Source organism: Phytophthora infestans, genomic scaffold (assembly GCF_000142945.1).
Source record: "Phytophthora infestans T30-4 supercont1.13 genomic scaffold, whole genome shotgun sequence".
NCBI classification, from domain to species: Eukaryota; Oomycota; class Peronosporomycetes; order Peronosporales; family Peronosporaceae; genus Phytophthora; species Phytophthora infestans.
The window spans coordinates 832,733-854,061 of NW_003303746.1; the positions used below are offsets into that span (position 1 = coordinate 832,733).

The following is a 21,329-nucleotide window of genomic DNA, read 5'->3' on the forward strand; positions in this document are numbered from 1 at the left end:
ATATCGTCGCAGTTGCCTGTAAGGTCGTATGCAATGGTGTAGCCTGCGCAGTCGTCGAAGATTTGGGACTCAAAGTTGAGCACGTAGTCTGTCTGGTTACACGTACGATGCGTATACCTGGACGCAGGCCGAGCTTAAAGCTGCTGTTTTCGAAGGACGCGCTTCACGAGTACACTTGGTTACCGGCATCAAAGCAGGCAGCAATCATGGCACAAGCGTTGAAACGGTTGCCGTTGTTGACCTGGCTGACTGAGCATGGAGGTGATTGTAGTTCCATTTATATCTTCCGTGAAGCGGTAAGTCTCAACCCGGCATGAGTTGGCGCTACGCGAGCACTTTAAGTACATGATATGACTCGAAGGGAGTGGTACTGCTCAACGCGACTTACCAAGAGAATCCCTATGTTGCCTTCCCAAGTATATCTATGCTGCGCTGGACCTGATGCTCATGAGAAACTTGAGAGCGACATTCAATTCCTGAGACACGATGAAAAATCCGCCCACATCATGGACCAACTCGCATGCCACTCGTACTGGGACGGGTAAGTCAGCATTCCGCATGAACTTCACAATATAACCACTTAATGGTTGTGGTGCATGCGCAGAGCATCCAGATCAAGCCGCAGCTTCAGACATCGATCGTCAAGGTGCACGGAAGTGCTGTACAATTCCAAGGGGATCAACCGCGTGAACATCGTCAAGAACGGCTGCGGCAAGGAGCCTCATATCGTGCTTCGAGTATGCTGTCCTTGGAGGGCTATTTAGTGCTGGTATCACCTAACAAAGTGTAGCGGAGAGCGATAAACGACGTGACTCTGCCCAGCGGTGAAGTGGTGGAGAGCGGCACGAGCTCCGAAACTTCAGCCGAGTCTTCGTGTCGTGTGGTGGCTGCCCGCTACTGTCAACATCAGGAACTCCAAATATGTTAAGGACGGTGTGGACGGCTATACACTCCAATTTAAGTGCAGCGTGGTAGGAGCAAACAGGTTCCTCGCACAGTGCACGAGATTCGAGGGCACCAGTGTCATCCTTCTCAAGGACACGTTGGATGGACCACGTCGTTGCTCGATGCACTCGTCTATGGTGGAGTCAATCATTGAGCAGTTGCAGCTCGATGAGACCACCGTATTATTACGCTGACGTCGTGAGCGACGTGTACAAAAATCGCATCGGCTTTGACTCCGAGTGCACGGGTACGTACCCCTTGGACCTAGAACGTGGAATCACTCGTTGCGCCAGCTCTAGCGTCTATCACACCACTGAGCCTACCCCCCCCCCCGAATCTTTTCAGTCTTTCAGTGGTGTTTCAAATATGATTGCATTGGCGATGAGCTCGGTGTCATGGCGTGGCCCTGTTCGCGCTCAATTTGGTTTCGTGATCTGGCGCTCGCGCAGGGTGATGCAGATTTTATTTGCGATCTATTCGACAAGATGTGTACGGACCCTTTCGTCCATAAGATTATCGTGAATACCACTATCGAATTAAGTTTCTATGGCACCATAATCTACGTTCTCTTCGTTATTCCACGAGCGAACTTCTCGAGCCATAGATCGCAGCGTTTGGTATGAAGTAGCTTCCGATGACTTGCACGGTTGGGTGATGCAGAAGTTATGCAACCGGATACAGGCAGACATCACAATTCGACAGTACCGTAACCGAACATGCCGTGATATTCTCCATTTGTTCACCAACAATCCAAACGCCATTTAAATGCGTATCCGAAGCTGTCTGCTGTAAAAATTACATTAGTCGCGGTCAACCCGGTACTCCAACTGGCCTTATTGAATGGGACCACAACGTTCTTGCTTTGAATGCACGCGTTATTACGGACAATAAAATACTTGCTAGCTGTGTCACGAATTAATTTGCTCAGCTGCCTGCGCTGAAAATCATACAAATCTTTCATGCCGCCAGGAGAATTTACCGAACGCCGTAAGCGAGAAAGGTGATCCGCGCACGCTTGGACGTTGAGTCCATATTTTGGTAGTGCTTAGAAAAATGAGGTTACTCGGCCGTACTCAACCTTTCGTAACCCTAGAATAGGGCAGAGCCAGCCGTTAATAATGCCAATGCAAATGTCAATGACACCACGATTGCTTAATGATTGAAACCCAGCGGCATGCTGCTTTTCTACGAGCCTTCTTGGAAATCGAGGGGCTAGGGTATTGGGGCCATTTATAGCAAATATTACGAGATGAATAATCGATAAAACGCCGAAACACTTACTCCCGTAATCACGCGAATGTGGTTGTAGCTGCCGCCAGCTAACTACGACAAAGCGCAATACAGCATTGCAGCAGGTGATGGTGGGGGCACGCCTCGAGTTCGTCGAAGAGAATGGAATGTGCAGCAACCAGGTAGAGGTCACAATGAAAAGCAAGCTCTCGAAACTTGACATGTCCATACGATAGTATCTCTTGAATGCTTTCTCTTTTAAAAGAGTGGTTTCGTGGGCTCTCCATGCCAGCCTATTCCAAACTACGGGGTCGCTTCTCTTGGCAGTTAGCATACGCTTATATGCAACGAGGCAAATGATAAGACTGCATAGATTATCATCGGCTTTCACACGGCAACGCTGGCGTGCAATAGAACGGCATCGTCGATCTTCTCTATTTGAAGAGTGTGTATTTTATTGTAGCTTAAAAGCATAATATGGTTAGGTGAAGTACTCGGGGTGGGGCAAAACAAAGTACGCATAGTGACGCATGCGTTTTAGGTAGGTGTCTATGACACACTCGCTTTTCCAATCAAATCGTTAAGAGTTCATTTAGCACTCATCCGAGGGTAGGGTTCATTGTTGTAGCACAAATACGAAGGTTCAACAAACTGGCCGCCGAGCGCAGCCAAGGCGGCATCGATTGGCCAAAAACGTAAATGTTGTGTACACATTGGATGCGGTCATCATATCATACTTAACTGCAACGTTAAAATCTCAATATGCCATTTTAGTCGTGAAAGTGGTAAGCGGGTGTTTTAAAATATTATTATAACAGTAAATTACTGGACGTATTTCTATTCTACAAAAATATTTATTTTAGATAATATGAAATTTGTGACTAATATAAGTACTTTTCAAAAGTATTACTTTTAATTACATAGTGATTTTCTTTTTAAAAAGTATCTAAAAAAACAACTATATCTTTCAAAAGAATAATACCGCTTAATAATACCAACATTTCGGGCTCATGTCAGTAACACAATTAGTAGTACAGCTTGTGCTTCTGGTATTAATAAGTTGAGATTCTTAGCTAGGCCTCTTCTTCCATCCTGCATTTTCAAAATTGCCGTCAACGGTAACTTTATGACTGTCTTTCAAAAGTCAAAACTCAAAAGATTTATAGCAATCGTTTAGAAGAAAAAAAAGAGCTATCTCTACTGCATGTACCCGAAGGAACGTGACTGTAGTTTCTTACTACAGTAGAATGCCAAAGACAATGGGACATCGCCCTTCCTCCTACATGTCCCTAGCTCTACCACAAAAGCAGTCTTTGTGCGAGAAGCACAAGTCAGATCCTGCATGCTCTCACTCCGAACTTGCTCGTTTAGCAACGGAGCGCTTTAAGACCCCCCAAGCAGTAAAGCGCACTACCGTCCAGAGTATTCTTAAGCGGTCGGCGGACGTTGCCGCCTTGCCGAATGCCTATCGCGACCGGAAGCGCTGTTGCGCGCCCGCGATTCGCGCGTCTGACGCCAAGATTATGCAGAAGATTGACGAGTTCAAGACTTGGCACGGAAACGCAACTATTCAGGGCTCTACGGTACTAATGATTGCTCAGCGTGAAGGAGTACAGCTACCCGGAGGCAATGCACCTAGTCGAAGGTGGCTGTACCGCTTCCAGCAGCGCACAAGGCTGTGGTTTTCGCAAGCTCCCGCCTAATACAACTGCCGTACTGCAGCCCATGGACCAGGGCATCATTAAGTGCCTGAAGAATGAGTACCAGAACAAGAAGCAAGCCGCGGAGCTGGACCTGTTCTACAAGGGTGTTCCTTACACGCCGGTCGACGTTTACTCCGCCATGAAGTGGTTGTCTGAAGGCTGAAACAACATATTTGCAAAGACTATTAGAAACTGTTGGTGCCACACAGGCATCTTCTCAAAACTAAACGTAAATGTTGTACTGAATTAAGAAACAAATATCAGTGCACTGGATTTGCGTTTGTTTTTTGCTTTACGTTGTGCACTTATGCCCTGGCACTGTTGATATGGTCTGCCCTGCCACATTGGAGGTGCACAACTGTAGTTTCTTACTACAGTAGAATGAAGCGGTCGGATGTCCTCCGCTACCGCTGGAATGCTTACTTGCTACAGTCTGACGGTATCCAATGCAAAAAGCAACACAGAAATGCTCGTTGAATGCTAACCGTAAAGCAACACAGAAATGCTTGTTGAATGCTAACCGTGACACTTAGTATTTGTAGCCTCTTTACCCTACCCTCGTACTTCAACACCCGTCCGCTCGTCCGCCGGTGTCGCTCATTCAGCAATTTGCCGTCCACTAGAGAAATGGCTCCAGTCCACTCTTCCGTGGAGGCTCGCGACGTGCCTGTGGTCGCGTTTGAAGACCTAGTAGCCAAGAAGGACCTGTCTACCGTCATCGAGGAGGCTTTCGGCTACGAAGGCATGGGGATTCTTGTTGTGAGCGGCGTCCCAGAGCTCAGCTCCAAGCGTAGTGACCTGCTTCCGCTTGCATTCAAGTTTGCCAACTTCTCGGATGACGTTAAGGCCAAATGCGAGCTCCCTGGCGCTTTCTACAGCTTCGGCTGGAGCCACGGCAAAGAGAATCTGCAGGGCAAGCCAGACTACGCCAAAGGGTCTTACTACAACAACCCAGAGACCAACGATCTAACTGGAGGAGACAAGCAACTCATTGCCAAGTTCCCGTCCTTCTACCATCCCAATATTTGGCCAAACGAGCTGCCAGAGCTGGAAAAGGCATTTATGAAACTGGGTCAATTGATTGTGGACACAGGAATGTTGGTAGCGCACCAATGTGATAATCTGGTGGAGAAAAAGTGTCCTGGATACGAGAAGGGCAAACTGCATCGCATCATTAGCACAGGCAAGTGCTCCAAGGCCAGGTACGTATCTGTAAAGTGGCTGCTTCTAAAGCACCGAGGCTGATATTGTTATGGACAGGTTGTTGCACTATTATTCGCTGTCGGAGGAGCAGATTGCCGCTCAGAAAGAGGCCACGACGCTCGAGGATTCCTTCGCGTGGTGTGGATGGCACAACGACCACGGAGCGCTAACGGGACTGGTGCAAGCTATGTTTACGGACTGTAATGGTGTTACGGTGCCAAACCCAGATCCGAGTGCGGGTTTGTACGTGAAGACCCGTCAGGGCGAGATCCTTAGGGCGGCTATTCCTCCAGGACACTTAGTGTACCAGATTGGTGAGACGTCACAGATTCTGTCGGGTGGCACGTTGCAAGCCACGCCACATGCTGTACGAGGACCTCAAGTCACGGGAGTGAACCGTGAGACGTTGGCTGTGTTCATGCAACCTTTGCCTCAAGAGCGGATGGCTGTGCCCGACTCCAAAGACCCCAACGAAGCTGGAAAGACCGAGAACTTGCCCAAGGGTGTACCTCCGCTCCTCTCTCGCTGGAACAACGACATGAGCTACGACGACTTCACCCAGGCCACCTTTAAGGCCTATTACTGACTTTGTTAGTTCCATTTACTGTTAACCCATGTACCCAAGTACTCGTGTTGAACTTGATCATAGCAGTGGATACTGCATCACGAGTGCTGTACGTGGCTCTAAGTGGCGATAGTAGTCTTCGACACGGGCTTTTTCAACGAACCCCAGTGCCTTGTAGAACGCCATCGCTTCGTCATTTCCGGCATGAACATGAAGGCGAAATCCGTCGATCTTGTCGCCCTCCTTCTCCGCTTTTTTTACCTGCTCGACCACTTTGAACACTATTTTCTTTCCGATCCCTTGGCGTCGGTATTGCGAGGACACAGCTAGCGTCCGAAGGTGCACCGTTCGTTGTCCATCTCGTTCTAATTCCAGGTCGGCAATTACAGCTCCGGTCACAATTTCCCCGTCCACTGCAGCCCACGAGAGACGGTGCTTATCCTTCTCTGCACGACGGTAGCAGAACGTAGGAGGCTGCACAGGTAGGACGCCCAGATTAAGCTTCTGCACCGCGCGTACAAGTGCCGCATCGTCCGTCAAGCAGCGCAGCTCCATTTATTTCTTTTCAGTTGATACCGGTAAGAGTATCGGTTTACCGACAAAAGCTGATGACGACTTTTTTCAGCTCTGGAGGCCGTGCAGCGCTGTGCTTCCCGAGTGATGGCTCCTGGTTCCAGGGATACTTTATCTGTGCGTCGAGCCGCGCGCAACTCGGTCTAATGGGCGAAGAAATCCCTGTAGACGATTGGTGCGGCTACAGTTGCTTTAGGGTTCTTTAACTGTAAAAACTACGCTTAAGCATCCTCTTCACTCTAATTTGGCAGTGTGGCTTGTCCCGATGGAGGATATCAGGAGTATCGACTCACAGTTCTACACTTTGCGTTGGATAAAGAGGTGCAACTGATTGTCAGAAAGACCGGAGGAGACTTGTGTCAATTGGATGGAGACACTGTTCGCTTTCAGTGCTCTCTTTTACTCGTAAGTTAGTTCTTTTTCTTACTGCTTCTGTCATTTTGAGCTGCTGACTTGTTGTAGACAGATGACAAGGCTGCTGAAGCGATTGAGAAATATTTTCCAAGCATCGCTGAGCGTGTGGATCACGATGTGGTGCGTAGATTCTTTCGACATCGTTTAGTATAACTTTCTCAGTCACGATGTCGTTACAGAGCTTGTTGCAAGAGTGCACGGTGTGTTTTGGAGACATGGACATCACAAATCTCGTCTTTCCTGCGTGAATATCACAACCAACATACTGTAGGTGTCGAATCCTTTTTACTTAGCTCGCAAAAAAACAAAATACTTCAATTTCTGGAGGTTGATACCCCACGTTGAGTAATTGAGTGTTCAACGAGCGGCGAGATTTATACAAGTCTAGAATCCAGCGAGCCAGTCAGCATCGCCCGTATAGACGCCACCGATGTTCATGTCTTCGTGACTTCCACTCGCTGCGATCTGCTTGAATTCTGATGCAGCCTCCGGCTCGAGTGGTGCCTACTCAGTAGATAACGGCACAGTCAAATGTCAGCTATATCAAAGCATGGAGTACATGAAGTAAAGCATCCAAGCGTACCGAGAACGAGCCCATCTTCATGGCTTCCCAAGAGGTGCCAGCGAAGAAAGCGTGTTTCTTGATCGGCTCGCAAGCGCCGGCGCGAATTTCCGAGTATCCGAGACGCTGTGCGGGGTCCGGACTTAACAGACTCGCGATGATATCCTTCAGCTCGGTGCTAGTGTTTTCAGGCCAGGGCAGTTGGTCTGGGCGGAACGACGCAATGTCGTTCAAGATCTCCAAGTCGTTCTCGTTCTCCCGGGTGAATGGTGTTGCACCGGTGAGCATTTCGTACATGAGCACACCAAGTGCCCAGTAATCGGCAGCGATGTTGTGGCCTATCAAAAACAGTCACGTTAGACCAGGACTTCGTCTACCATACAAATAGACTCTCTCACCTTCGCCAGTAATCTGCTCCGGGGCGAGGTATTCGGGGGTTCCACACACAGTGTAAGTCCGGCCACGACCGACGTACTTGGAAAGCCTACACGAAGCAGCCAACGAATTAGATGCTTTGAACGAGCTGAGACACAGGACAACGGGACGTACCGCAAGTTGATCATGCGGAGGTTTCCACTGCGGTCCACCATGAGGTTCGTGGGGTCAACCGTTCGAGAAACCACGCCCTCCTGTACATGCAAAAGACAGCAGCATGAGACATGGTACTAATCCTCATTGAGAACTCAGGACAGCTTACCGAGTGCATGAACTCGAGCGCCATCACAACTTGCGCGGCGTAGTATCGTACGAACGACTCGCCGTGCGGTTCGCCGTCCAAGAAGCTCTCCAGAGTGCCAACGATTTGCGTGTTATACAGCATGTGAATGTCTGAGCCATTCGAGTTCATTCCGAAGAGCTGCGGCACAATAGCGTTCTTCTCGTACAGAGATACGTAGATGTCACGCTCGCCACTGACGTGCTTCTGCATACCAGCGTCCACGATCGCCTGTTTGCTCACCGAGCGCAACGTCAAATAGACGGACGGGGACGAGCCCTTGACCTCAACCAAGCGAACAGTGTTGGTTAGATCGGACATGACGCTTCCGACAACCTCCAGATCGTTGATAGACTGGGGCATCTCGGACTTCGTTTCGTTGTCGAACTGGACGAAAGTGTTCGGCTGTCGAGCATAAAACCCAATTCTAATTTAGCGCAAAGACCACAGTGTAGTCCATACTATCCATACTTTACCTTTGCCTCCTTCTGTGCCTCCGAGATCTGTGTCTTGCGTGCACGACGCAGTTTGTCCTTCTCCAAAATTGAAGGCAGTTTGCCCACAGCCAGTTCCAATGCGTCCTTTCGAATGAACAGACACTCAGTGCGCTCAATAGCACGAATGGAACGTTGACTGCATACGAATACATCACAAATTGTTGTCAGCAAACAGTCATCACGCCCACCAATGCGCAGCTGTCATACCTGATCGAACGTCTTCGAACCAGCGCAATTTCACCAAAGTAGTCGAACGTCTTGAGCTCCAGAGGCACCACGTTGTCCATCTTCGAGGTCGATTCGATGCGGCCACTGGTGATCAGAAAGAAGCCCGGCTCCGTCATTCCCTCGTGCAAAACCACTTGGTTCGGTTCGAAGACCACAGCGCGCATCTCTTCTGCAACCAGGTTAGTCTGCGCCACAGTCAATGGACGCAGTAGGCTGATCTGGCGTAGACGTCGCACAACATCGCGCAGAGGTCGACCACGCATCAAGATCGAGCGGAAAGCAATCCGATCCAGCGCCCAGAGCGTTCCCTTCTCCTTTGTAACAACCGTGTTGACGCGAGGCTTCGGGTAAATAAGCGCCAGCTCACCGAACGTCGGATGAGAGTCGTTGGTTGCCTTGTACACCTGAACCACATCACCATACGCTTCCGGTGAGGAATCGTTCTCAGGCGAAGGCTCGGGAATTTCATCCTTCAGGTGACGAGCTTCAAATTCGCCCGTCTCCACCTATCATCGCACACAATCAGTCTTGCACGTACAGTTCTTCAAATGCAGTGCTGCGTACCAAGTAGAACGTGTCCCCAGGGACTCCTTGACGCATCACAATATCGCCGGCCTTAGACTCAAGTTTCTTCAGTACGGAAATCACCTCGTGAATCTGAAAAAAAAAAACAGAAAACATCTAATAAGCTTCCAGTCTGATAAATAGAAGCAGTCAAAAGGCATGCTAACCTTTTGGTCGCTCAGATGGTTGAACAGAAAGCTGCCCTGAACAGCCTTCTTGATCCACTGCTCCTCTTCCTCAGACTTGCCCTCAGCGTCAACCAAACCCGGGAGACCGGGCTCGCCGTCATCCATAAATGCTTCAGCCAGCGACAAACGGATCGCGTCCGTTCCTACGATCGTGTTCCTTCGCGCATGGTTCTTCGTAATGCCGCGCACCGGCCTCTGCATGGACTGCAGATCCAGCACTTCTCCACCAACGTAGATACTGCCACGAGGCCCGTCTCGCTCTTTAGCCGGGGTAACCCCGTCGAGGAAGATGCAGATCGCTGTGATGTCGTCAGTACGCACTTCAAACTGCAGCCAGCGGTTGTACGCCTCTTCAACGAGAGCATGACACGCCTCGGACGGGTTCTCGTACTGCTTGACAATGTCCACGACGTTCTGACTTGTGAGGAACTCGAAGACGCCGTCACTCGCGATGATGATGAACTTATCGTGCGGGTTCAAGCCCTTGCACAGGATCTCCGGCTCAGCTGTCACACCCAACTCCTCCGACACCAAATCTCCGATGCTGCGCGTGAATGCAGTGCCCTATAATAAAAAATGATAACGATGCAAAGTCAGGACAAACTAAATAATAAATCAGAAAGAGCATCCCCATATGCTTACGGGGTACTGTCCATAAGGATGCCAGATCCGAGGAGGGTCGCCGTTCTCGTCAATCTCGTCACCGAGCGAGAGCCCCCAGTTCTCGTGAATAGGCTCGAGGCCTTCGACTTGGTCCACGGTTAAGATGCGAGCTCCACACTTTTTCACTCTCACTCTCTCGTCCTGAAGCAAGAAATTACAATTTTAGCTGCTTTTAGAGAAAAAGAGAAGGGAGATAAATGAATATACCTTTCGGAAGGGCGTCTGGTCGATCGACAGCGGCTTGGCCACGAGGTTGGCCTCGCCTTCTCGTGTCGAAGCCTTCAAGTTCTCCTGGGCGACAATCGCTCGTGAATCTCCGACGTTCGAGACGTGGATCTCGTTGCCACAGAAGAGAACGGAGATGGATGTGGTGCCACTCATCGAGTCGTCGAAACTGGCCTCGTGCATGGCTCGATTGGTCTGCACATGGGCTCTTGTGAGGGCCGGTAGGATGCTCATATTCTCGTCCAGGTTCTTGATAATATTCTCGGGCAATTGGTCGGCTGCAAACTGCGAGCAAATGTCTCCATATTGACCGTGGCCGTCAAAGACCGCGAAAAAGGCCTTCTGGTCGTCTCCAGCGAAGTGCGTCTCGCAGTAGTAGCTGTCCTGGTTCGCTTTTTTTCGTGCTGCAGCAGATAAACGGTTAGAGTCTGTCTTGTTCTACCGTTTTTGAATTGTCGGCTCTACCTTCAGGATAATAACCGCGTTTCGAGTAGTACGAGTAACGAAGATTGTAGTCTCCGATCTTGACGTGGTGTGTGTTCTCCAGGTGCTTGTTACTGGGTCTGTGTACTGGTACAAAGTCGTCCTCGGGCTCCTCGGGCGCCTGGGACGGTGACGAAGGCGACGATGGAGAGGGCGAAGACGCCGGTTCCTCATCCTTGATACGCGGTTCCGTGTCCACCGTTTCGGCATATTTGTCCGGCGAAGGAAGAGCGGCAAAGGGCACGGCATGCACCTCATCCTTGTCAGCGCCTGAGCGTCTCGCCACGACGGCCGAGGCCTCGGAGGAGCAGCAATTCCCCATTTTTCAAGTGACGTTTCCCTTTCGTGCCGCTTTCCGCACTGGGTGGGACCTGTTGCCTTTTCGTCGCAGCGTGGAAGAGATGTTTGGGGCTGGCTTCCACTGACAAAAAAACAGTCGCCTAGTCGCGGTTTTTGGGGACGAAAACAAATGCTCAGATGATGAGTTTTTGGGTGCACACAGTACAGTTCTAGCTTAAAAAAGGGTCGATATTTATTACTTCTCTGGCCCAAGCAATAATTGGTTATTCCGTACAAAAATTCAATAGTTATTTTATTGATTTTATTTTTTTTAGCCTCTGCATACATGTATTACCTGTCACGGAAACAATACTATGCAGCAAGAGAGAAAATGCTTGCGCGTGTATCACACTCGTGGCCATGATGCTGTAAGTATTCCGGAAAATTTCGAAATCGCATCGATGATGTTTATTTGCTGGGACGGTGTCCAAGATTCTCAGCATGTTTGCATTCACTAAGGGCTACGTTTTGGGACCGAATATTTGTATCCGTTATATTATTCTGTCAGTACTAAAACGTAACTCATAAATTCAAACAGATCCAATTTAAAGAGCTTGCCATTTTTACGAGGATTGTCGCCGACAGTTTATCGGGGATCATAATTGAGAATGGTGAGGGAAATATTAGAACACGAAAACTACGAAAGAACCAGAGTTGCCATCACGCGGGCACTGCGGTTTCGTTCCCTTGTCTACTAGACAGTGTCTACTAGCTGGTGTTGGCAGACGAACGAGGACGGTTATCGTGGTTGCCATCATCAACTTGCTTGAATTAAACACCAGCAATGTTTTAATACATGTAGCAAATTACGAGAAGCGATCCTCCGAGATTGTAATGGTGACCTCACGATTCTCCCCAAAGATGGCACCCCGCTATGTTATCTGGCTCAGATTCTGAGCGTGAACTACAGCTACATACCGGAATCCACAATATAGGATAATACGTGCTGCAAATATCACACAACTAAAATTGAAAAACATTATTTTAAAGCAATAGTGAGTGTGCTTGAGACATGTACCGGTACGGTGCTGAGAAATTGAAAGTGTGTCACTACATGTTTAATTCATGTAGGTGAAATGGGCGCTTTTAAGCTTAAAAGCTACCGACCGGTACAGCCGAAGCGATACTTGTCGTCGACGAGCTATCGGTAGAATTTTTGTGCTCTCTGTGATAATAATATAAGCGAATCGGAAGCTGCAGGATTCATTTTCTACACAAGTGAGGAGACTCAACCCTCTGAAAAGTATTTGCACTTGTAAAGTGGTAAAACCAGCTTCGATTTCAAGGAAACGCAACTTGCGCTTTTTGTTTTGGGTAGATTAGGCTATTTCGCACATGCAAACGAGGCAGCTGAAAATTCGAACCAGGTTTGGTCACAAAAACAAAGCACATTTTCCTCCCAGCAAAACTAGTCCAATCTGAAATTTAGTCCCAAGAATAAAACAAAAGTTCAACTTCAGTTGACGAAAGATCGAATCCCGCAATGGCAGTGCGCGCGTGGAGCTGGACGCGCATCGACGGCCGCAACGTGCTGGCTGTCCCTACCCAGACGGAGATCCGTCTATACGACAGCGATGACTTCATCCTTCTCTCCCGTCTCGCACCGTCGGGCCACCGTTCGCCCGTGGCTTTCGTGCGTTGGAGTGCTTTTCACGGTCGTTTAGCCTCGCTATCGAGCTCCCTGATCCTCGTACATGCACCGCAACGGGACCCACAAGTGCGCGGTCGCGTGCAATTTGTAGCTATATGCTCTTTCCATTTAAGCGATGCGCACGTGAGCATCCGCGGGCTTGCGTTCTCTCGTAGTGCCGATGAGCTGCTCTACTGTGGAGTAGATGCGGGTCTAGGGAAGCTGGACGTGCGTGGCTCAGGCTCCAGCGTCGATCAAGCCCCAGTATTGTGGCAGGACGAAAGCGAGGCCACCGATGTGGCCAAATACTCACCCACCGCCTTCGTTTTTGCCACGTTGACGATGAAGCAGGTGAAAGTGTGGAGAATGAAGAGGAAATTGGGGGATTTTGATCAAAATCAGACGCTACATAAAGTTGAAAAATTGAGTCATCCAGATCCAGTGGTGTATTTCTCATGGAAACCTTCAACCACGCAGTGGCATTCCACGTTGGAGACAGATGGGACCAGGAAGGCTCAGTGGTTTGAACCGGCGAGAATTTTATTGACATGTACGGCTACGAAGTCGGTCAGGATATGGACGGAGACGCAGGATGCAGAGTTTATTCCTGTGCTGGTGTTTGAACCCACCTACCCAATTGACAACGTACGCTGGGTCATGTCCAAGAACAGGAATATAAGCGACGAGAACTTTCAGGTGGTGAACGACGTGAATGACACACATGCAGATTGGATCTCTGGGGTGGATCGGGATGGGATTTTGAGGCTGTGGAGAGTTGTGGGCATTGTGTCGTCCAAACCGACGGTGGAAGAGACGACACTGCAGATTAAAGTGAACGGAGAAGACGACAAGCAGACGATGGGTGTGAATCTGGGAGAGGCTTGCGTCATGGCCTATTTCTCGCAGAACTACTTCGGTATGCCGTCCAAACTGGGTGTTGTGCTTCAACGTGCCGATCATATTATGCTGTCGTTTCACGTCGCAGTTGGAGAGGGAGATCGACCGTCGCAGATTCTGAAAAAGTCGTGGTATAGAAGTCATCTTGGCTCGATCTCCGCGTTATCGGCGCATCCGTCGCTGCCGCTGATCGCTAGTGTTGACACGCATCTGTCTGGGTGTGACGGCACGTGGAGGAACGAAGTTCTCGTCTACTGGATCTCGTTTTCGGCGTTTTCTGCAGAGTCACGGTTAATTCCGTCGGGAGTTTTGCCCTGCGATAAAGGAAATGGCGATGTTTTGTGCGTTCAGTGGGTACCGACACTACACTTTGACGCTACTCCACTTCTCCTTGTTGTTTATAAGTCGGGAGTCATTGAAGTATATGGGAGATCGGCAATAGCTGACGTCGCAGTTGTGTCTTCTCCGAGAGTGCAGGAGCCTACACAGCGTCGAAAACTGGCTCGCTCTCCTAGTTTATCGCCGTGGACATTCTTCGACTACGTGACGGGGGAATCTGGCTTCGAATATGAGGTTACATGCGAAAAACCGGCAAACACGGAGCTGGGGGTTCAGTTTGAGGAGAGAAAAGGAAAGCTGATTGTGTCACGGAGCTTTGCTGGTAGTAAATGCCTCGGTGAAGTGGTCGAGGGCGATGAGCTTGTCGGAATCAACAACAAAAGCGTCGTGGGAAAGGAAATGAACGGAGTTTTTGCTTTGATCGACAAACTCCCGCCTCAGGAGCCTTTGCTATTGCGCTTCCGGGCAGCCTGTGTGCAGAATTATCACGGAACAATGGGGCAATCAATGTATGAACCCAGCTCTCAGTTGAAGACGTCAGATGCTTTCCAGCCAGCGTCTAGCAGTAGCAACGGAGGTGATGTGAATACAGAGAAACATTCCGTTGAGGAGTACGCATCGGACCTTCGACGGAGCTTTCTGGCGTCGCTGGAGAAACAAAACCCGCGAAGCCCTAGCAGTACGGACAACATGATTCATGCAGGCGCGGTATCAATGTATGGTGGCTGGAAACAATTGCTTTACATGAAAGCAGTATCCAGATTGTCATCCCTTTGCGTGTGTCCATCTTATGCTGACGATGGCGAATATGTACCTGATTCAGTATTGTTCTTTGGCATCGAAGTACTACCTGGGATGCTCCGTGTGTGGAAAGGAGTTCGCGATGGCGCGAAGAGCTCGTTTGAGCTTGTTCCCCTTCAAATTCAAGACCCAGCAATCGAAAAGAAAGCTAACATCACTGCGATTGCTGGTGAACGAGACTACCGCCAGCGAGCATTCACAAGCAAGCGAGCTCAAGGTCACAACAGTCTGAACTCACTGCTTTTTATTGGTGATACTGCTGGCAACGTCGAACACTGGCGCTGTCAGGTTGTTGGAGACATTATTCAGTTTACGATGATGAGTTCCAACCCCATAGGCGAAGAAGATTCTCCCCCATCGCCTAGTGACCATCACGTCCGTGAGCCAACTGGCTCGTTTTGTCGACGTGGATATGTTTCTGTTGATCAAGGTGAAAGCCCCGAAGACGCTGAGAGGACTGTTGCTGGCGGTATAAGCCACATCGAAGTGGATGATCCAAACCGCTTGGCAGTTCTACACGCTGATCAACCCGAGGAACTCTATGTGTTTGAAGCCGAGTCCGGGCTCGGAATTCTGCGTCCAGAAGAATCGATTCCATCAAACGGCAGAGGACACATTTTGGGTTTCACGTGGTGCAACTCGCATGTTGAGTTTAATGTCGACGCGCTTGCGGTGAGATACGAATCCGCCACCGTAATTTTTCAGTATGATACGAACTCGCACCGATGGGCACAAATTGGAGACGACATCGTGAGTCCACTACCTCTGTTCGATTGTACCCGAGACTCGTCCGCTTTGTTGATTGGTGGCGGACACCTAAGAGATTCACGACTCGACCAACCATCGTTTCAACCGATTTCTAACGAAATGCCTGTGGTGATTGGCAAGTGGGATGAGCCGGGAAGCTTGCTGCAACACGCGATGGATTGGAAAGCAGCCGAGTCGCCACAGAAACTACCGGTGTGGCATCCCTACGTATTGCTCACAACAATGTTCGGCATGCACGCGCGTGTCGGAGAGAAGGACACTGTGCTAGCCGGAGACCGGACGTCCTACGAGTTTTCCAGAGCTTTTAAAGATGCCACTCAAATGTTGAAGCTCCTGGCTAAAGTCCTCGAGCATGAGCCTTCAGCTCGTGCTAGCGCTTCTAGTGGAGTTCTCTCGTATACTGGCCCAGCGCGTTCTAAACGAACTGCTCTAAGTGAGAATGGACACGCTCGAATGCTGGAGTCTGTTGGCCGATACTCCACATCTATTCACCGAAGTGATCGAATTGATAGGGCAGAGAATCTGTTTGCTGCTCCGATGAGCAGAGACAATCAAAAGAGATACAGCTATGATGAAGATGAGAGCTTCACCGACGAGGACGATCAACGCACTCTTGGATTAGGCGAAGCAGCGACAATTTTGACAGCGGTTGAGTCGATGCTCGAGGGTAAGACACATGCATTACAAGACAACGCGTCTGAGTTGTTCACCTCATTTAGCGAAGATCATTTGTTGGAGATGAAGGCGCTTCTGAGTTTTGTGGACGCGATTCAGTCGCTCGGGTTTGACTTGGATGCTTCAGCTGCAGATCTGGGGGCCAAACGCTTCTTCTCGATGCATCTGTTTGCCAATTCTCTACGAAGTGTTGTGCTGGCGCACACAGGCAACAGCGCTGACAGTGTCAAAAGCAATCCGCAAACCGGAGAAAGCGAGGCCTTATCAGGCAAGTTGAAGTGGAGAAATTCTTACAGCGAGCGTGATGTCTGCTTTTGGTTACCAAGTTTGGAGGAAACCCCTTCCTCAGGGCTACTGTGGGCACTGCATTCAGATGCGCAGCAGTTCTTGTGGGAGCATTGCATTCAGCCCAGTATGCAATGGGACGACATTCGGCCTCTATGGCTTGGACTCTGGATCAAGGATGTTAAGGACTTGCGAGGAATAGTTGAAAGGTAGGCTTTGCACTATTAGCCGGCGTCCTATTCATGTCACTAATGACTGTGTTGAACGTTCCAGGTTTGCGAAGGTCTCCTATGCCCGAACTAAAGACGCGATGGATGTGTGTTTGCTCTACTTGGCATTGGGAAAGAAAAAAGTGCTTAGCGCATTGGCAAAACTCACTCAATCGGAGTCGAACAAGGTAAGAAATGTCTTAATGCTCCGATGATATTTTGTTTCTTATTGCTTAACGTGAGTTATTGTGTGTGCATGATTCCAGACACTAGCTTCGTTCCTGGATAACGATTTTTCTGAGAAACGCTGGAGCAATGCGGCAGTGAAGAATGCGTATTCTCTTCTGAGCAAAAAGAAGTACGAGCCCGCTGCGGCGTTTTTCCTTCTGTGTGAGCCTCCACGGATTCAAGATGCAGTTCGCGTTCTTTCGATGCGGCTCGGAGACCCAAGTTTGGCACTGGTAATCGCAAGACTTGTGGAGTACGAAACGGACAAGCTGCAACATGATTTCTCATCGAATCAGGCCGGGATCACGCCAGCGGGGGAGATCACCAAGCAATTACTCGAGCAAGAGATTGTACCTCTTTTCCGCCGAAAGCGTGAGGTATGGCTGGAGAGTTGTGCGCTCTGGTGGCTTGAAGAGTTCGAACAGGCGTGGGCTGTGCTACTTCCTCAATGCCAAGACGTGGGTGTTTGTGGAGGCAATGAAGCAACTCTTTCTACAAAGAGCGACTTGGTGTCAAGTGTGATGCGAGCTACACACTTCTACGTCAACCTCACGTCTCTCACGGTCTACTTCCAGCATCTTCACTCCAGTGTCAACTCTTCATTGCTCACCTGGGCGAAGAAGAAGATGCAGCAGAAAGCGTTTCCTGATCTCCCAGCATCACCAGTGCCAGCTTCTTCAGGCAAGAGGCGTCTACAACTCGCTTCAACAGCAGATATTGAGCATGCGTTTTCGTATGCAGCGTACGTGTGCAAACGTAGTGGATTGAGCGATACAGCACTCGTCGAGATGCTTCAAGCGCGACACTTGGTGAACGTCCATGCACGCTTTGAAATCTCAACCGTCGAAGCTGGAAGCGACCAGCTCCGCGAGTTACCGATGGATGAAGAGCAGGACTTTGTATCGGGGAGTCCTACTTCTCCTCGATTCCAGTCATCACTTAAAAACTGGCGGCGAGGAAGCACGCTGTCGTGTATTTCGTCACCGAAAGCGAGTAACTCTCTTCGACAGAGGAACTGGGGTGCCTCACAGAGACGCATGAGCTTCATGGGCGAGATCAACCACTCACAATTCGACCCAATGGCGAGCGGAAGGAAGCCACGACATCGCGCAAGCTCCTTTTCATGGTCAAAGGCGCTGCAATCGGAGAAGTCCGTCCCGACAGCGCCGTGGCTGAAAGCTCAGATCGCTGATATCGAGTGTAGACGGTGGGCGTCGTCCGCCTTTGTGGGTAAAATGATTGGAATTCGAGTAGCACGCGAGATGATCAGCCACTTCCGCGTTGAATTGGACATGTGGTTTCGCCATGGAGATAACGCCGACTCTCCTACACACGCTATGACGATCTCAACTTCTCCAGGACAACGGCACTTTCATCGAGTCAAACTTCACAGGGAATTTTTGGATGAGCTGTGCACGCCGCTATGCGAGCAGTTCCAGGTGGACCGCAATTACGTTTACGAAGCAGCTCTCGCTGTGATGCACCCACACGCATACCTTCATATCGTCGAAGTTTGCTTCCTGTTGTCAGAGCTTGGCAGAGGCTCGACGCTACGCAAGTGGGTCGAATATGTGTCTTTGTCGATGCTTCATTCGTGCTCTACATTTGCTTCCTGCAGCATTGCCGAGGACGTATATCGTGACTGGGAAGGCCTCACCATTCAGCTGTGTTATATCCTGAATCTCGATGCTCAAGGCCAGATAAATATCCCGGCTCAAGTGACTGCACATATCAGTGTTGCGGTTCGTACAGGCATCATTTTCTTGGGTTGGGCGCGACAACGGCCAGATATTGTTCGACAAGCTGTCACGTTGCCATTCTACACGTACGGGACGGTCAACGGAGCGCTCAATGGTGAGTCGGGTCCATCACTGAGCTCATTTGCGTTTGAGAAGAACCTGCGATTGCTGTGCAGATTGCTGCAAAGATCTTCTACGAGCATGAGTGAGATGCGCAAAACGCGGATAATTGAAGGGAATCTGGGTTACACTTTTTTAGGAGCTGTTGCCGCCGGTCAAGCGGATGAAGATAGTATTTCGCTACTGTCATGGGGTGGTGTTGACAACGCGGCAAGCCAGAACCAGTTTAAGATTCGCAAGATGTACACACTGATTCTCATGGTGTCCGTGCTCCGGACGCTGTATGCTCGAGCGACAGTTTTCCTGAGCACGTACCAAAACGATATTGACTCTAACGACGAGACAGGTATTGAGACGGACATAGCTAGCTCGCTGTTTACGCCGCAGAAACTGTGGAAAGCACTGGGTGAAGGCCCTTTGGAAGGACTAAAGCGGTGGTATGCGCTGATCGAGTCTCACTTGCGATGTGAGTTTGACTACTCGGTAAAGGAAGTTCCGTGTCTCTGTGGTCTGTACGGATTGGATACTGCAGCCTTTAAAGAAGCCGCTGCGAATGGCTGGAAGGAGCTGAAATGTCAAGCGGATCACAGTGACAACCCTATTCACAATGGCAATGGTAACACAGCTACTGACTCTGTCACGAGGAATAACGTCACCGCTGTAACCCCGATCGAAGCCAAAGATGCGGTGGAAGATGAGAGTTCTGGTAGCTTGCAGGCTTTTCTTCGTGGTATTGGAATGAGTTTGGAGCTGCACACAGCGCTGGTAAACGCAAGTGACGACTATGTGCTGCTCCTGATGCAAAATGCAGACATTGGAGTGCGAACAGCCTTACGACGTTTCCGCATCGATCCTCGGGTGTATGTGAAGAGCTTTGTGCTTCGAGATGCTTTCGGCTGGTTCGCTCGGCACGAGATCTTTAAAGGTGAGACGGAAGCCGACACTATCGCACAAATCCATGCGTTCGTGAGTCGTTGTTGTAAGCAGCGCAAACTACGATTGCTAGTGGCACACCGTGGTGAAGATGCACAGATGTTCCCGTTGGATCATTATCACGCGCGTCCACGCCAAGACACTGACGTTGATACTCACGCCACAGCCAATGAGCATTCTTTGCCACGATCGCGATTTACAAGTGCAGTTGGGAGTGATGTTCCCTTGTCGGGATCTAAGGACGCGGAAGCTTTGCCTGAGGCGTTCTACTTGCAATCTATGATGTTCGTGGATCCCTGGGAAGTCGAGGCGGAGTGGAATGTGCGTCGATACATGTACAATGCACAATCCCCACGACATGTAGAACTTGGGTGGGACCGCTTGAGCCCGATCTGCTCGGAGACGTGCGATGAAATTGTTGAGTCAGCATTCGAAGATCCTGATCTTGTGGCAATGTGGAAAACCACAGGCGGAGAAGGCTGGCTGGTGACAGCTATCACGCAGTACCGTTTAGATGGTCTCCATTCGTATCGCACTCTTCACCAGCACATTCAACGTGGCCTCGCTGGCAAAGATGAGCCGAGGATCCCGCTTCTTGTCGAGATTTATTCACGCAGCCAACGCAATGCAATGTTTGAGGTAGCAGGCTTACCTCATCGGTTTGTTGGTGCTATCACTGTGGAACTGGTCGAAGCAAAGGATTTGATTGCGTGCAGCTGGATAGGAAAGTGGAGTGACGCTTACGTGTTCCTGGAGCTGTGTCATGCAAAAGACAAACCTCGCGAAACAGCCGAAGAGTGGAGCTTGCAAACATATCGAAGTCCAGTCGGCAATGGCGGAGTAAATCCTCAATGGGACTCGAAAGAGAACAAGTTTCCGTTCCGCTTCGCTATCCCCACCCACGGCAAACACACTGCCCGCCCAACCCGAAATGTTCATTTCTCTAATGGTGTGGGCAACGACCGCAAAGTGGATGTACGAGCCAGTCACTTGGCGTCGCAACTATGGAATGCAGACGTCAATGACACGAATCGCGATGCAGTTGATGCTCTAGAGAAGCTGCTGCCTTCAGTGTTTTCTGGCCCGCCGGCGATGCTGCGATGCACTGTGTACCAGAAGAACAAAGTTTTGAGTCATCGGTTCATGGGCAGAGCAGAGGTGGGTATCATGAGGGCTCTTATGTGGAGAACCGTGTCTTAATTCACTCGTTTTGTGTCGTCCTATTAGGTTCCTCTGGATGAGCTCACGTCCGGTAATCCAATGGATTGCTGGCTGCCGCTTGAAGATACAGCGAGCGGATCGCTGCACGTGAAGATCTCTTTGTCTTTCCAGCTCATGTGTTCATCCATGGCAGGACATCCGGAGTTCAAGGAATTGCGATGAGAAGCAACATTCTCGAAGCAGGCTACTTCGAGAACTAGGTACTGCAGCATGGTAGCAGATGTACTGTACAACTCAGCGCTACTGTAGTCACGCAAGGCAAAAAAAACGTTATTAATATTGGTAATACAAGTGGCAAACTACATGTACACATTAATATTCATGCAGGTGTCATTGGGGGCTGATTAACGTCAGAGAAAAGATAAGTGATTGCCCATTCAGTTTCTC

At 49.8% G+C, this 21,329-nt stretch overlaps 5 protein-coding genes across 5 annotated transcripts; 3 read left to right on the forward strand and 2 right to left on the reverse strand.

The window, feature by feature from the left end:
• Positions 1–4,499: 4,499 nt before the first annotated feature.
• On the forward strand, positions 4,500–5,805 carry PITG_08301 (uncharacterized protein; the record flags this gene model as incomplete). Its single annotated transcript, XM_002903652.1, has 2 exons — positions 4,500–5,080; positions 5,139–5,805. 2 exons carry the CDS (start codon positions 4,506–4,508, stop codon positions 5,665–5,667), a joined length of 1,104 nt encoding a protein of 367 aa, XP_002903698.1.
• Positions 5,725–6,201, reverse strand: PITG_08302 (uncharacterized protein; the record flags this gene model as incomplete). Its single annotated transcript, XM_002903653.1, has 1 exon — positions 5,725–6,201. The coding sequence occupies one exon, from the start codon at positions 6,199–6,201 to the stop codon at positions 5,725–5,727; it is 477 nt and encodes a 158-aa protein (XP_002903699.1).
• A 53-nt stretch (positions 6,202–6,254) lies between these two features.
• On the forward strand, positions 6,255–6,881 carry PITG_08303 (uncharacterized protein; the record flags this gene model as incomplete). Its single annotated transcript, XM_002903654.1, has 4 exons — positions 6,255–6,394; positions 6,471–6,540; positions 6,694–6,738; positions 6,828–6,881. 4 exons carry the CDS (start codon positions 6,255–6,257, stop codon positions 6,879–6,881), a joined length of 309 nt encoding a protein of 102 aa, XP_002903700.1.
• A 19-nt stretch (positions 6,882–6,900) lies between these two features.
• On the reverse strand, positions 6,901–11,080 carry PITG_08304 (cGMP-dependent protein kinase, putative; the record flags this gene model as incomplete). The annotated part of the gene is made up of 12 exons (XM_002903655.1): positions 6,901–7,137; positions 7,217–7,533; positions 7,594–7,679; positions 7,745–7,824; positions 7,893–8,315; positions 8,387–8,543; positions 8,615–9,141; positions 9,200–9,292; positions 9,367–9,951; positions 10,030–10,191; positions 10,258–10,679; positions 10,741–11,080. The coding sequence occupies 12 exons, from the start codon at positions 11,078–11,080 to the stop codon at positions 7,018–7,020; spliced, it is 3,312 nt and encodes a 1,103-aa protein (XP_002903701.1).
• A 1,500-nt stretch (positions 11,081–12,580) lies between these two features.
• Positions 12,581–21,250, forward strand: PITG_08305 (uncharacterized protein; the record flags this gene model as incomplete). The annotated part of the gene is made up of 7 exons (XM_002903656.1): positions 12,581–13,643; positions 14,079–15,436; positions 15,653–16,701; positions 16,766–16,889; positions 16,968–18,783; positions 18,928–20,879; positions 20,949–21,250. 7 exons carry the CDS (start codon positions 12,581–12,583, stop codon positions 21,102–21,104), a joined length of 7,518 nt encoding a protein of 2,505 aa, XP_002903702.1.
• Between the last annotated feature and the right edge of the window lie 79 nt (positions 21,251–21,329).